Source organism: Notolepis coatsorum (assembly GCF_963971535.1).
Source record: "Notolepis coatsorum genome assembly, chromosome: 1".
Classification (NCBI taxonomy): domain Eukaryota; kingdom Metazoa; phylum Chordata; class Actinopteri; order Aulopiformes; family Paralepididae; genus Notolepis; species Notolepis coatsorum.
The window spans coordinates 291,505,065-291,520,525 of NC_140165.1; the positions used below are offsets into that span (position 1 = coordinate 291,505,065).

The window sequence follows — 15,461 nt, forward strand, 5'->3', positions numbered from 1 at the left end:
ACTGGATTTCAAAAGACCTAGTGAACTGAGACAACATGGAAGACAAACAAACATGTGCATGTACTGCTCAGTGTGCAGCATGCAGTGCCACAGTGTTCTAGACAGCGGAAGTGTGGAAGTGAAGGCCCAGGGTACCTCTGTGTAGCCGGATGTTTTCCACAGCAGGGAGGGTGTTCCTGCGAGGGATGACCGACACCGCCGCCGTCGTCACCTCTCCGTTCTGGCTCCCCAGCGCCGGAGGGCTCCCCCACTGGCCCTCGGAGCCTTGGCTGGGCTTGGGCGGCCGGGGGGGGTGGAGGGGCGGCGCACGACGACTCCGACGACGCAGAGGGCGTCAGGGAGTTGTGGTTCTTGTCGAACGTCCGGGGTATCTGGTAGAAGGAGCCGGGCGTCGTCGGGAGGTCGTAGTTGTCGGTCGGGCGCTCCACGGCGGCGAGGGCGAGGGCGTTGCAGGGCGTCTTGAACGTGTAAAGCTCCTCGCTCTCCAGGCCCAGCTCCGCGAGGCCGCCGTGGACGGGCCCCCGGGCCCCTCGGAGCTGTGGCCCCTGGGCAGCACGTAGCAGGCCTCCTCCGAGTCGTCGTCGGCGCGGCCCGGCAGCGGGTGTTTGCCGGGCTTGGGCAGGCTGTAAGAAGCCGTGCAGCTGGGCGCCCATGCCGTTCAGACAGTGGGAGAAGCCGTGCGAGAGCTTCTGCACCGCCGCGTCGCTGCCCGCGAACAGGTTGCTCCGTGTGGTGGCCTGGGAGAAGCTGGCGCTCCTGCAGACAGACACACACACACACACATTAGTCTTCATCACACCCCACTTGCCACAGCTCCCTCACAGATCGACATATCTGTCTTACTGTGTCACAGCCTCCCTCGCATACCATAATATACCAGTCTACACACACACCAGATCTACACTCCGGCTTACTGTGGAATATTCCTGTAGTTATCCATTTGGCCACTAGAGGCCAATGCAGCACTTCCAGGAAGGCAGATGCTCTTATCTATTCCACTTACAGGGCTTGTGGTAAGTTGGGGAAAAAACATACACATGTATCAACACAGTATGAAACCCCCACTATACAACTATATGTAGGTTTTCACGTGTTATCGTTAGACTCTCGCACTCAACAGACTCAAGTGTTAACATAGTCCCGCCATTGCGAAGCGAGAGAGGGGAAAAGGGGACATTTAATGTTGAGGGTGGGGGGGGGGGGAGAGGTAAACGCTTTTGACTTTTCCCACAGTTCCCCAGCCTGGACTATGCACCCTTGGGACATGGCTCATTTAATTCAGGCCCCTTTGTAGGACTTGACCTTGAGTGCCAAGTGGAGCGACCCCAGAGCTTAGGCATTTCTGGCCAGTTGGCTGAGCAAAAGAGACCTGCCTTTTAGCTGGTGGGCCCCGGGAACAAAGATGGGATATCCCAGACAAAGACTCCTCTTTAGGAATCATGACTAATCTCTGCGGAGGGAGATTTATGTTTTGTATCATCTACACTGCAGGACTCTGACGAGGTCTTATTTTTGATATTGATTGAAACATATTGTGATTATGACTAGGGCTATCCCCTCTTAATTGATCGATCAATTAGTTGGTCTTTCTTTGTTAATGGATTCGACTTTTTTTTTATGATTTTTTAATCATGCTAAATGACTTATAATCCTGAATAATGATAAGCACATCTCTGGTAAACTAGATTCAAGGAGCTTCTGCATAGTTGCGTCAGGGGCAACACAATTTTACAATTTGTCAATTAAATAAACAAAACAATGAGCTGTCAAAATCCTACGACTCTTAGTTGACTAAGAATGTGTTTAGTCGTCCTAGAGTAATGTCCCTCAAATATCCCTCTTTAAAATCACTACTAACCTCTGCTGAGACGAGATCTCATCTATACGTATGTGCAGACGGGTGACAAATTAAAGGAAGAAGCAACATAGTGTGTTAGTAAGGCCATCATCAGCCGCAAGAACTGTTTCAGTGGCGCCTTGGCAGAGATTCTACAGGTCTCTGGACCTGGAGAGATGAAGCACCGTTCTCATCAAACCATTCAGTGACCCCTTGTGTCCTGGGGATGGGTTAGGGTTAGTGTTAGTGTCCTGGGGATGAGTTAGGGTTAGTGTTAGTGTCCTGGGGATGAGTTAGGGTTAGTGTCCTGGGGATGAGTTAGGGTTAGTGTTAGTGTCCTGGGGATGAGTTAGGGTTAGTGTCCTGGGGATGGGTTAGGGTTAGTGTTAGTGTCCTGGGATGGGTTAGTGTCCTGGGGATGAGTTAGGGTTAGTGTCCTGGGGATGGGTTAGGGTTAGTGTTAGTGTCCTGGGGATGGGTTAGGGTTAGTGTTAGTGTCCTGGGGATGAGTTAGGGTTAGTGTCCTGGGGATGGGTTAGGGTTAGGGTTAGTGTCCTGGGATGAGTTAGGTTAGTGTCCTGGGGATGAGTTAGGGTTAGTGTCCTGTGGATGGGTTAGGGGGTTAGTGTCCTGTGGATGGGTTAGGGTTAGTGTCCTGGGGATGGGTTAGTGTCCTGGGGATGGGTTAGTGTTAGTGTCCTGGGGATGAGTTAGTGTTAGTGTCCTGGGGATGAGTTAGGGTTAGTGTCCTGTGGATGGGTTAGGGGGTTAGTGTCCTGTGGATGGGTTAGGGTTAGTGTCCTGGGGATGGGTTAGTGTCCTGGGGATGAGTTAGGGTTAGTGTCCTGTGGATGGGTTAGTGTCTGTGGATGACTTAGGGTTAGTGTCCTGTGGATGGGTAGTGTTAGTGTCCTGGGATGGGTTAGGGTTAGTGTCCCTGGGGATGGGTTAGTGTTAGTGTCCTGTGGATGGGTTAGTTTAGTGTCCTGGGGATGGGTTAGGGTTAGTGTCCTGGGGATGGGTTAGGGTTAGTGTCCTGTGGATGGGTTAGTGTTAGTGTCCTGGGGATGGGTTAGGGTTAGTGTCCTGGGGATGGGTTAGGGTTAGTGTCCTGTGGATGGGTTAGTGTCCTGGGGATGGGTTAGGGTTAGTGTCCTGTGGATGAGTTAGTGTTAGTGTCCTGTGGATGGGTTAGTGTTAGTGTCCTGGGGATGGGTTAGGGTTAGTGTCCTGGGGATGGGTTAGTGTCCTGGGGATGAGTTAGGGTTAGTGTCCTGTGGATGGGTTAGTGTCCTGTGGATGACTTAGGGTTAGTGTCCTGTGGATGGGTTAGTGTTAGTGTCCTGGGGATGGGTTAGGGTTAGTGTCCTGGGGATGGGTTAGTGTCCTGGGGATGAGTTAGGGTTAGTGTCCTGGGGATGGGTTAGTGTCCTGGGGATGGGTTAGGGTTAGTGTCCTGGGGATGAGTTAGGGTTAGTGTCCTGGGGATGGGTTAGTGTCCTGGGGATGGGTTAGTGTCCTGGGGATGAGTTAGGGTTGTGTCCTGGGGATGGGTTAGTGTCCTGGGGATGGGTTAGGGGGTTAGTGTCCTGGGGATGAGTTAGGGTTAGTGTCCTGGGGATGGGTTAGGGGGTTAGTGTCCTGTGGATGGGTTAGGGGGTTAGTGTCCTGTGGATGGGTTAGGGGGTTAGTGTCCTGGGATGGGTTAGTGTCCTGGGGATGAGCATCGTCACCCAGAAATAAACCACTCCCATCAGGATATAACTGTTTCAACAAGGGATATCATAAAGGTGACTCAGAATAACTTTGCATTGATTTGCAGTGACCTTTCCCTCTATGGGGACAAGTGGACAAACCATGCCAGGAAAATGTTGCTCCCCTCCACAGCGTAATTACTTCATTGTATCACGCAGTAACACCTGCATGAAAAGCATCTGCATGAAAGCATCTGCATTGGTTATGTTTCTCCACTCATTCATTCGGGTTTTTCCCTTTCATTCGTCAGCCGTCTGTTATCTACACGGCAGGCCTCCGACAGGGCACTTATTCCGACGAATCGATTGCGATTATGACATGTTTCCACAAATAACGCGTCGATGCGATGTCCCATTATGTAACCATAAAGACCCATAAAGACCCCCCCCAGCTCTGTCTTCTCTGTGTCAGACTGCCTGCAGCGTTGCATCAAAAAAAGAAAGAAAGAAAAAAAAAAACACACACAAGGCCGCGTCGCGTCTCCTCCGCCGGTATAATCATTAATCAATAACTTTTGTTCATCATTCCGCTTTCCATCGCCACGGTTTCCACAAGGGCCTCTTTTACAATGATTAACCCGCGCGCGACTGTACCGGCTCGACCATCAAAAGACCGATGGAACGCTGTGGTTCTGACTTGAATTACAAGTCGCGGGATCTCACGTCTTAATTAATGTGTGTGTGGGGGGGGGGGGGGCTGAAGGATGTATCCGCCTAGGACTGACGAGATGGATTGCGAGGTTTGATTTCCCCCGCTTTCCCGCCGAGGTCCCCTGCATCGCAGATTTATGTGTAAATCGGCGTCTGCGGGCCCAGTTCTACCCCCGAGCCGGTCTGAACCCGCGGAGGAGGTGATGAATTGCAGCTCCAATCTCATTGATCATCTACCGCGCCGGGGCCAGGCCGGCGTCCACTGAATGTCATCATTATTAAAGCTGTCTCGGGTTCCTGGAAGCGCCGCACGGTGGCGGGCGGTGGGAGCCCGGGGGGGGGGGGGGGGGGGGGGGGGGCGAATGTTAATGGGACACCCGGGGGCATATTCTGTGCGTTGTGTATGAACGCTGCAGGTTGCTCATTCTCTCACAGAGCACATAGTGCACGTGTGAAGTTTGCACGCCGAGGCGCATAGGAATTGCTACACTGAAAAACAGGCGCGTGCGTAATATTCCTTTTGCCGTCGTCGTGACATTGTTACTCATTCTCTCTCTCACACACACACGCACACGCACACACACACGCACACACACACACACACACACACACACACCGTTAGTATCAAGCAATGTCTGCACCTTAATGTCTGCAAGAGAGCATTGGTGTGTGTGCGTGCGTGTGTGTGAATGAATAACAATGTTCCAATGTCACCGATGTTACACAGGGAAATTACCATCACACACACACACACACACACACACACACACACACACACACACACACACACACACACACACACACACACCTCTAGTATCAAGCAATGCCCGATTTAATGTCTGCAGGACAACACTGGTGTGTGTGTGTGTGTGTGTGTGTGTGTGTGTGTGTGTGTGTGTGTGTGTGTGTGTGTGTGTGTGTGTGTGTGTGTGTGTGTGTGTGTGTGTGTGTGTGTGTGTGTGTGTGTGTGTGTGTGTGAGTGAGTGATTGTAATTTCCCTCTGTAACGGTCCCAAACCCCCCGAGGGGCTTCCAAGTCCAGGAAGTGCCGTGAGCCTGTTTGTTGACCTGCATTATGGGGATGACAGGAAACCAACACAGGACGCCTGGGGGGGTCGCGACCCTTACCGCGCGCTCTCCGTCTTCCTGCTCATGCACTGGTGGAGGAGGAGGTAGTCCTGGGGCGCGCTGTTGGACAGCGAGCCGTGGTGAGAGTGACGCGCGGGGACATCGAAGGTGAAGAGCACCGGCTGGCTGGAGTGGACGGGGGCCGAGTTCTTGCGCTCCCCGATCGAAGGGCCCACGGGGCCGGCGGTGACTTCCGTCCCCAGGGAGCGCGGGATGTGGGACGACCTTCCGTCTGTGGACAGAAGAGACACAGAGGAGACGCATGTCAGTGTTTGCGTCACGTGTGTGGAAGACAAAAACACGTTAATACATAATTCACCTGTAACTATCGTACGCTAAGACTTTCATTAAGGTATTCCTGTATTGTTAGAGATAGGATACATTCAACGGGACCAGAACGCTTGACCTTGTAATTATACGTTTATATCGATATATGCAAGTTATTCATATTATACAGCTCTATGGACAGGTCTTTGTATGCAGGTGAGTTTGATATTTGAAAACAGTTCCCATCGTTTCGCTTTAAAGCTCAATATCTCAAAACGACTCTGAACATAGACAGAACCTTGATTCAAAGCTCACGAATTAAGGTCATGAGCTGGAATCTAACCCAACAGTATCGCTAGTCCAGTATGTGTTGCTAGTCCAGTATGTGGCACTAGTCCAGTATGTGGCACTAGTCCAGTAGGTGGCACTAGTCCAGTATGTGGCACTAGTCCAGTATGTGGCACTAGTCCAGTAGGTGGCACTAGTCCAGTAGGTGGCACTAGTCCAGTAGGTGGCACTAGTCCAGTATGTGGCACTAGTCCAGTATGTGGCACTAGTCCAGTAGGTGGCACTAGTCCAGTATGTGGCACTAGTCCAGTATGTGGCACTAGTCCAGTAGGTGGCACTAGTCCAGTAGGTGGCACTAGTCCAGTAGGTGGCACTAGTCCAGCAGGTGTTGCTAGTCCAGTATGTGGCACTAGTCCAGTATGTGGCACTAGTCCAGTAGGTGGCACTAGTCCAGTATGTGGCACTGGTCCAGTATGTGGCACTAGTCCAGTAGGTGGCACTAGTCCAGTAGGTGGCACTAGTCCAGTATGTGGCACTAGTCCAGCAGGTGTTGCTAGTCCAGTATGTGGCACTAGTCCAGTATGTGGCACTAGTCCAGTATAAAAGTTTCAATCAATCAAATTTGATTGATTGAAAATTGTATTAACAGATTGCAGAATGGGTACAATACAGTAAGGCTCAATACACACAATTGTTAAGGGGATGCAGACCAGAGAAAGGCTTTTGTCTTGTTTACACCAGGTTCCCCCATTTTACATTTATAATGAATTGTAAGTAGGGTGCAACTAGCACCGTGCAATCCATTCTTTGTGGATCTAGCCCCTGGTCTTGATCATTTCAAAACAAAACTGCTAAAAACAAACTAGACGGTATAGGCTCTTTTATCTGCAGTTAGAAACCTCAGAAACCGCTCCCTACACATTTCCATTTTCTTGTCCTGATCAATACAAGTCAAAGGGCAGGGGGGGGGGGTCCAATTGAAGGTTTAAAGCCTCGACATCCATGTAGGCTTGCATTCAATAGCTTTCAGTGTGTCCTCTAAGCATAATCAATAGTGAGCAGCAAGCCGAACACAAAAGCCGAACACAAAAATATAATCCTTCAGCTTTTCCGGGGGTATATAGAGATTGGTTCATCAGCACATACTTGTAAAACAAAAAAGACACACTCTCTCCGACCAAAGTCCCTACATGCTGTGATTTCTGTTGTGTTTTCTCGACTCTGCTGTAGTTTTGCTCAGTGGGCCTGTGTGTGTGTGTGTGTATGTGTGTGTGTGTGTGTGTGTGTGTGTGTGTGTGTGTGTGTGTGTGTGTGTGTGTGTGTGTGTGTGTGTGTGTGTGTGTGTGTGTGTGTGTGTGTGTGTGTGTGTGAACAGCATGGCCTTTAGAGTTTTATTGTTTCTACGAGACATCTCTTGATATCTGTAGAGCTACGGAGCAGAGACAAATCTCAGGCCTCTGTGCTGAAAATAGACCGGGCAAGAGGCCAGAATGAGGAAGTGAACGTTGAGCTGTAGGAGGGGAGATAGAGAGACAGAGAGAGAGAGAGTGGGCGGCCCACTGATCCATCCACCCACAGGGAAGGCTGTGTTCAGCACTAGCTGATGGGAGGAAGGAGAGAAAGAAAGAAAGAAAGAAAGAAAGAAAGAAAGAAAGAAAGAAAGAAAGAAAGAAAGAAAGAAAGAAAGAAAGAAAGAAAGAAAGAAAGAAAGAAAGAAAGAAAGAAAGAAAGAAAGAGAAAGAAAGACCACTGCAGCAGTGATCTTTCACTGCTTTCCCCGACAGACTCTACATCCAGTAGCATTCGCATGAGCATATGTTTTTTTATAAGACTAAAAGGTCAAATTCATATCCAAACAGAATCCACAATATCGCAACTTTCTCTTGGCCTTTAAGTACCAGACTCCCACTCACCAAGCCTTTCCATCTCCCACTCACTTTCCGATGAAGAGCATGTTGGCAGATGAAGCCGATTGGTCTGCGAGGCAGAATGAATGACCACACAAGAGTCACACACAGTCAGCATGACCATTATGACAAATCGTCACGGGTGACACACAGAACCGTGGTTTGGTGTGTGTGTGTGTGCGTGTGCGTGTGTGTGTGTGTTGTGTGCTTGCGTGCACGCATGTGTGTGTGGTGTCAGTGGTTCCGGTATTTGGGGGGGGCGGGGGGGGGGGCGGGGGTGACTGTGTTGAAGCCTGGTTGTCTGAATGAGGTCACGTCCATGATGCCTGAGGGAGAGAAGAGGCCTCTCTGCTGTGAGGTCTCCAGTTCCGACTGGACATCACTGTGATACTAAGACCCCCCCCCCCCCCCCCCCCACACACACACACAGGGACCCTCCCAACCCCACCCACCCACCCCCAAATGATCCTCAACTCCACCATTGTTGCGAGACCTCCCGCCATCCCCTGGCTAGTTAGGCATTATCTCCTCCTCCCCACAAAAAAAGCTCAGTAAAAGCTTTCATCCAGAGTAGCCGAGTCCAACAGGCCCCACTAACATGGATACATTATATTGATCTGTTGTGGACAGATCATCCCTCCCTCTCTCTTCCCTCTCCATACCCCTATGAGAGAGCTGGATGGAAGAGAGACAATTCTTCTTTCTTTTTTTTAAACAGTCGTGCTGCTTACTATCACACACACACCTCGCCACACAACGTGTTTCTACGCAGGCTTGGGCAATACAGAAGAAAGCAACATCATGATAACCATGCAGACTTTCCCCCTCAATGTCGATGTACAGTATACCGACCTGGTAATCATTTGCGTATGTCATGTAGTCTCATTGCACTGTGATATATTTCTTTTTATAAAATGTGACATAAAACCAAAAATTTCGATTTTGTAAAAATGACATAACTTCAAATATTTCAGATAGAATATTCATGAGAAATGGGAGTTAATATCGCACATTGTTACCATCAATTTGAGACAACGCGGTCGTTCCATCACGATGAGATCCCACTGAAAGATGATAAATCACCCTTATTATTATCGAATGACTCCGCTTCTACTTCAATATGAAAAAAGTCAAATTCTCACCTTTCTGCACTGCGTGTGTTGCGAGTGTGAGTGTGTGCATGCGTGCATGCGCCTGGCCGGTTGTGTACGGCCCTTATTGATTCACGATAAACTACTGTACAGCGCTGTGAGAGATGAAGGATGAGAGGTCTGCTGTGCTGATGGAACAGGCCTCATGGCTCATCACTGACACTAATGGCTTCACATGATCTATGGTGCCTGTTCTACCCAAGGCAACAGAACCACATCACAGGAATACACACGCAAAAGAGGATGCTTAATTGTTTTTAAAACACTACACTCTGGATGACCTGTTCTGATTGTCATTTTTGGGGTTTCTAAACTTCAGTCGTTTATTATCAGCGAATAATCGAAGCTTCATTCTTCCTGCGCTTCAAAGTGTAATTACGGCGAGTGAATAAGAGCTATGTGGTCGACTGCAATATCCTTGCCTGAGAAGAACTGTTTTTCAAAATGAATGTTGGATTATTATTTCTATAAAATATTTATTATGCTGATGTAGGCAAATTTCTGGAGTGGTTACTAAAAAAACTAAAACTAAGAAGAAGAAAATTAAGTGTTGGATTTTTGATTACCATGGCAGCGGCTGAAGCTTCAAAGCTTCGAAGTATTCGGGGTCGGCTCCGCTCCGCTAACCTTCTCAAACGGGTGCGTGGAGTGAAACTCTCTACCTTGTCTAATTCTGTGTGTGTGACCGCAATGATTCTCTCCAGCTTATTTCCAATAATCGAGCACAGTGGTGAAAAGGGAGAGGGATCGTACTCTTGACACGGCATTCCTCAGCCTCATGTTGAAAACAAATCTCAGATCATCAACAACGCTTTTTTTTTTTTTATACAAAAAACTCAAAAGAAAAGATCCATCCGGTTGGTGGAACGACATATGGCTATTCTGGGTCAAAGAGCAGCTTGGTTCATGAGCAATTTTCCAATTACGTTCTATAATACATCACCTACAGTCTCATCTGCTATGTGGTCATAATCTAATAGAGACTGGCTGCCAGTCTCAGGAGGCCAAAATTAGAACTCCGGCGGATCGCAGAGGACAAGGATGTCTTTGTAGAGGAGCCCATTTCCTCCCGGTCCCCGGCAAAGTGAGACAAGGACATACGATAATATGATAGAAAAAGGAGATGTAAAAATAGACAACATCACTGACCTACTCATATGACATCTGTCAAGAGGAAACATGGATCAAGAGAAAAACATCTTTCAAAACCAGCGACTGACGGTGCTTTTACCAAGATAAGCCGTGATAATATGACGGATATTTTTTTCCTTAATAGAAAACTACCATCTGCCTTCAATTTGAGAACTTGTCCCTTAACCAGAGCAAAGAAAAAAGCAATTTCCTTAACGGTTTCACAAGAGATTGCACTTAAAGGAACACGCCAACATTATGGGAAATGCGCTTACCGAGTTGGACAAGAAGATCGATACCAATTTCCTCTCTGTGCGCTCAGTAGAAAGCTATCCGACTGCAAGCTAGCCTAGCTTAGCACAAATTAATGGAAGCAGAACTAGCCAAGCTGCTGGCCAAACACACCTCTCCCCGAGTTTTAAGCTTGTATCCGCTTCCATTAATGTGTGCTAAGCTAGGCTAGTGGTCCATATCCGCTTCCATTCATTTGTGCTAAGCTAGGCTAGCTTGCAGCCGGACAGCTTTCTACTGAACACACCGAGAGGAAATTGGTATCGATCTTCTTGTCTGACTCTGGAGAAGATGGTAAGTACATTTCCCATAATGTCGGCATGTTCCTTTAAGGAAGACAGCCACTGGCTAAAGACGGTTCAAGTGGATGCTGCAAATTAACTTCAGATACGTCTTCTTTCACTGCTCATCTCAAGCAGACACATTGTGGTCCTGTAGGACAGGCTGAACGTTTGCTCTCCTAAAACAATGTCCCAGGAGGCCACAGTAAAGGGAGAGAGGGGGGGGGGGGCATTTGCATCAGAGAAGAGGAGCCTTAAATGAGATTGACATGCCTGGGTTTGATTGATTGATTGATTGATTGATTGATTGATTGATTGATTGATTGATTGATTGATTGATTGCAAACTTTATTAACAGATTGCAGAATGGGTACAATACAGTACAGCTCAATACTAACAACTGCTAAGAGGATGAAGACCAGAAAAATACTTTAGTCTTGTTTACATAAGGGTCCCCCATTTTCAATTCATCAAGTCTCTCTCTCTCTAGGGTAATGGAGACAGTAGAGCCACAGAACAGAAACAGCTCTGCCCTCAGAGCTGAGGTACATAGAGTACAGAGAGAGTACTGACTTCAGAGCTGAGGTAGAGAACAGACTAGAGAGAGACAACACTGTCTTCAGAGCTGAGGTAGAGTACAGACTAGAGAGAGACAACACTGACTTCAGAGCTGAGGTAGAGAACAGACTAGAGAGAGACAACACTGTCTTCAGAGCTGAGGTAGAGTACAGACTAGAGAGAGACAACACTGCCTTCAGAGCTGAGGTAGAGTACAGACTAGAGAGAGACAACACTGTCTTCAGAGCTGAGGTAGAGAACAGACTAGAGAGAGACAACACTGTCTTCAGAGCTGAGGTAGAGTACAGACTAGAGAGAGACAACACTGCCTTCAGAGCTGAGGTAGAGTACAGACTAGAGAGACAACACTGTCTTCAGAGCTGAGGTAGAGAACAGAGAGAGACAACACTGTCTTCAGAGCTGAGGTAGAGTACAGACTAGAGAGAGAGACAACACTGTCTTCAGAGCTGAGGTAGAGTACAGACTAGAGAGACAACACTGTCTTCAGAGCTGAGGTAGAGAACAGACTAGAGAGAGACAACACTGCCTTCAGAGCTGAGATAGAGTACAGACTAGAGAGAGACAACACTGTCTTCAGAGCTGAGGTAGAGAACAGACTAGAGAGAGAGACAACACTGTCTTCAGAGCTGAGGTAGAGTACAGACTAGAGAGAGAGACAACACTGTCTTCAGAGCTGAGGTAGAGAACAGACTAGAGAGAGACAACACTGCCTTCAGAGCTGAGGTAGAGAACAGACTAGAGAGACAACACTGACTTCAGAGCTGAGGTAGAGAACAGACTAGAGAGAGACAACACTGACTTCAGAGCTGAGGTAGAGAACAGACTAGAGAGAGACAACACTGCCTTCAGAGCTGATATAGAGTACAGACTAGAGAGAGAGACAACACTGTCTTCAGAGCTGAGGTAGAGAACAGACTAGAGAGAGACAACACTGTCTTCAGAGCTGAGGTAGAGAACAGACTAGAGAGACAACACTGTCTTCAGAGCTGAGGTAGAGAACAGACTAGAGAGAGACAACACTGCCTTCAGAGCTGAGGTAGAGAACAGACTAGAGAGACAACACTGTCTTCAGAGCTGAGGTAGAGAACAGACTAGAGAGAGACAACACTGCCTTCAGAGCTGAGGTAGAGAACAGACTAGAGAGAGACAACACTGTCTTCAGAGCTGAGGTAGAGTACAGACTAGAGAGAGACAACACTGACTTCAGAGCTGAGGTAGAGTACAGACTAGAGAGAGACAACACTGCCTTCAGAGCTGAGGTAGAGTACAGACTAGAGAGAGACAACACTGTCTTCAGAGCTGAGGTAGAGAACAGACTAGAGAGAGACAACACTGTCTTCAGAGCTGAGGTAGAGTACAGACTAGAGAGAGACAACACTGCCTTCAGAGCTGAGGTAGAGAACAGACTAGAGAGAGACAACACTGTCTTCAGAGCTGAGGTAGAGAACAGACTAGAGAGAGACAACACTGCCTTCAGAGCTGAGGTACAGACTAGAGAGAGACAACACTGTCTTCAGAGCTGAGGTAGAGAACAGACTAGAGAGACAACACTGTCTTCAGAGCTGAGGTAGAGAACAGACTAGAGAGAGACAACACTGTCTTCAGAGCTGAGGTAGAGTACAGACTAGAGAGAGACAACACTGCCTTCAGAGCTGAGGTAGAGAACAGACTAGAGAGAGACAACACTGTCTTCAGAGCTGAGGTAGAGAACAGACTAGAGAGACAACACTGTCTTCAGAGCTGAGGTAGAGAACAGACTAGAGAGAGACAACACTGTCTTCAGAGCTGAGGTAGAGTACAGACTAGAGAGACATCACTGCCTTCAGAGCTGAGGTAGAGTACAGACTAGAGAGAGACAACACTGCCTTCAGAGCTGAGGTAGAGAACAGACTAGAGAGAGACAACACTGTCTTCAGAGCTGAGGTAGAGAACAGACTAGAGAGACAACACTGTCTTCAGAGCTGAGGTAGAGTACAGACTAGAGAGAGACAACACTGCCTTCAGAGCTGAGGTAGAGTACAGACTAGAGAGACATCACTGCCTTCAGAGCTGAGGTAGAGAACAGACTAGAGAGAGACAACACTGTCTTCAGAGCTGAGGTAGAGAACAGAGAGAGAGACAACACTGTCTTCAGAGCTGAGGTACAGACTAGAGAGAGACAACACTGCCTTCAGAGCTGAGGTAGAGTACAGAGAGAGACAACACTGCCTTCAGAGCTGAGATAGAGTACAGACTAGAGAGAGACAACACTGCCTTCAGAGCTGAGATAGAGTACAGACTAGAGAGAGACAACACTGCCTTCAGAGCTGAGGTAGAGAACAGACTAGAGAGAGACAACACTGCCTTCAGAGCTGAGGTAGAGTACAGAGAGAGACAACACTGTCTTCAGAGCTGAGGTAGAGAACAGACTAGAGAGAGACAACACTGCCTTCAAAGCTGAGGTAGAGTACAGACTAGAGAGAGACAACACTGCCTTCAGAGCTGAGGTAGAGTACAGACTAGAGAGAGACAACACTGTCTTCAGAGCTGAGGTAGAGAACAGACTAGAGAGAGACAACACTGTCTTCAGAGCTGAGGTAGAGTACAGACTAGAGAGAGACAACACTGTCTTCAGAGCTGAGGTAGAGAACAGACTAGAGAGAGACAACACTGCCTTCAGAGCTGAGGTAGAGAACAGACTAGAGAGACAACACTGTCTTCAGAGCTGAGGTACAGACTAGAGAGAGACAACACTGACTTCAGAGCTGAGGTAGAGAACAGACTAGAGAGAGACAACACTGCCTTCAGAGCTGAGGTAGAGAACAGACTAGAGAGAGACAACACTGCCTTCAGAACTGAGGTAGAGAACAGACTAGAGAGAGACAACACTGCCTTCAGAGCTGAGGTACAGACTAGAGAGAGACAACACTGCCTTCAGAGCTGAAGTAGAGTACAGACTAGAGAGAGACCACTGCCTTCAGAGCTGAGGTAGAGTACAGACTAGAGAGAGACAACACTGCCTTCAGAGCTGAGGTAGAGTACAGACTAGAGAGAGACAACACTGCCTTCAGAGCTGAGGTAGAGACTAGAGAGAGACAACACTGCCTTCAGAGCTGAGGTAGAGTACAGACTAGAGAGAGACAACACTGCCTTCAGAGCTGAGGTAGAGTACAGACTAGAGAGAGACAACACTGCCTTCAGAGCTGAGGTACAGACTAGAGAGAGACAACACTGCCTTCAGAGCTGAGGTAGAGTACAGACTAGAGAGAGACCACTGCCTTCAGAGCTGAGGTAGAGTACAGACTAGAGAGAGACAACACTGCCTTCAGAGCTGAGGTAGAGTACAGACTAGAGAGAGACAACACTGCCTTCAGAGCTGAGGTAGAGACTAGAGAGAGACAACACTGCCTTCAGAGCTGAGGTAGAGTACAGACTAGAGAGAGACAACACTGTCTTCAGAGCTGAGGTAGAGAACAGACTAGAGAGAGACAACACTGCCTTCAGAGCTGAGGTACAGACTAGAGAGAGACAACACTGTCTTCAGAGCTGAGGTAGAGTACAGACTAGAGAGAGACAACACTGTCTTCAGAGCTGAGGTACAGACTAGAGAGAGACAACACTGCCTTCAGAGCTGAGATAGAGTACAGACTAGAGAGACAACACTGCCTTCAGAGCTGAGGTAGAGAACAGACTAGAGAGAGACAACACTGTCTTCAGAGCTGAGGTAGAGAACAGACTAGAGAGAGACAACACTGTCTTCAGAGCTGAGGTAGAGTACAGACTATAGAGACAACACTGTATTCAGAGCTGAGGTAGAGAACAGACTAGAGAGAGACAACACTGCCTTCAGAGCTGAGGTAGAGAACAGACTAGAGAGAGACAACACTGCCTTCAGAGCTGAGGTAGAGAACAGACTAGAGAGAGACAACACTGCCTTCAGAGCTGAGGTAGAGAACAGACTAGAGAGAGACAACACTGTCTTCAGAGCTGAGGTAGAGAACAGACTAGAGAGAGACAACACTGTCTTCAGAGCTGAGGTAGAGAACAGACTAGAGAGAGACAACACTGCCTTCAGAGCTGAGGTACAGACTAGAGAGAGACAACACTGCCTTCAGAGCTGAGGTAGAGAACAGACTAGAGAGAGACAACACTGCCTTCAGAGCTGAGGTAGAGAACAGACTAGAGAGAGACAACACTGTCTTCAGAGCTGAGGTAGAG

At 48.3% G+C, this 15,461-nt stretch overlaps 1 protein-coding gene across 1 annotated transcript in view; it reads right to left on the bottom strand.

Annotated features, from left to right (window-relative positions):
- LOC311245659 (GRB2-associated-binding protein 2-like) overlaps nucleotides 1–15,461 on the bottom strand; it is a 100,240-nt gene that overhangs the window by 14,992 nt on the left and 69,787 nt on the right. The window contains 5 exon segments of the mRNA XM_084335593.1: nucleotides 136–284; nucleotides 286–493; nucleotides 496–628; nucleotides 630–756; nucleotides 5,370–5,601. Coding sequence (XP_084191719.1) covers nucleotides 136–284; nucleotides 286–493; nucleotides 496–628; nucleotides 630–756; nucleotides 5,370–5,601 — 849 coding nt within the window.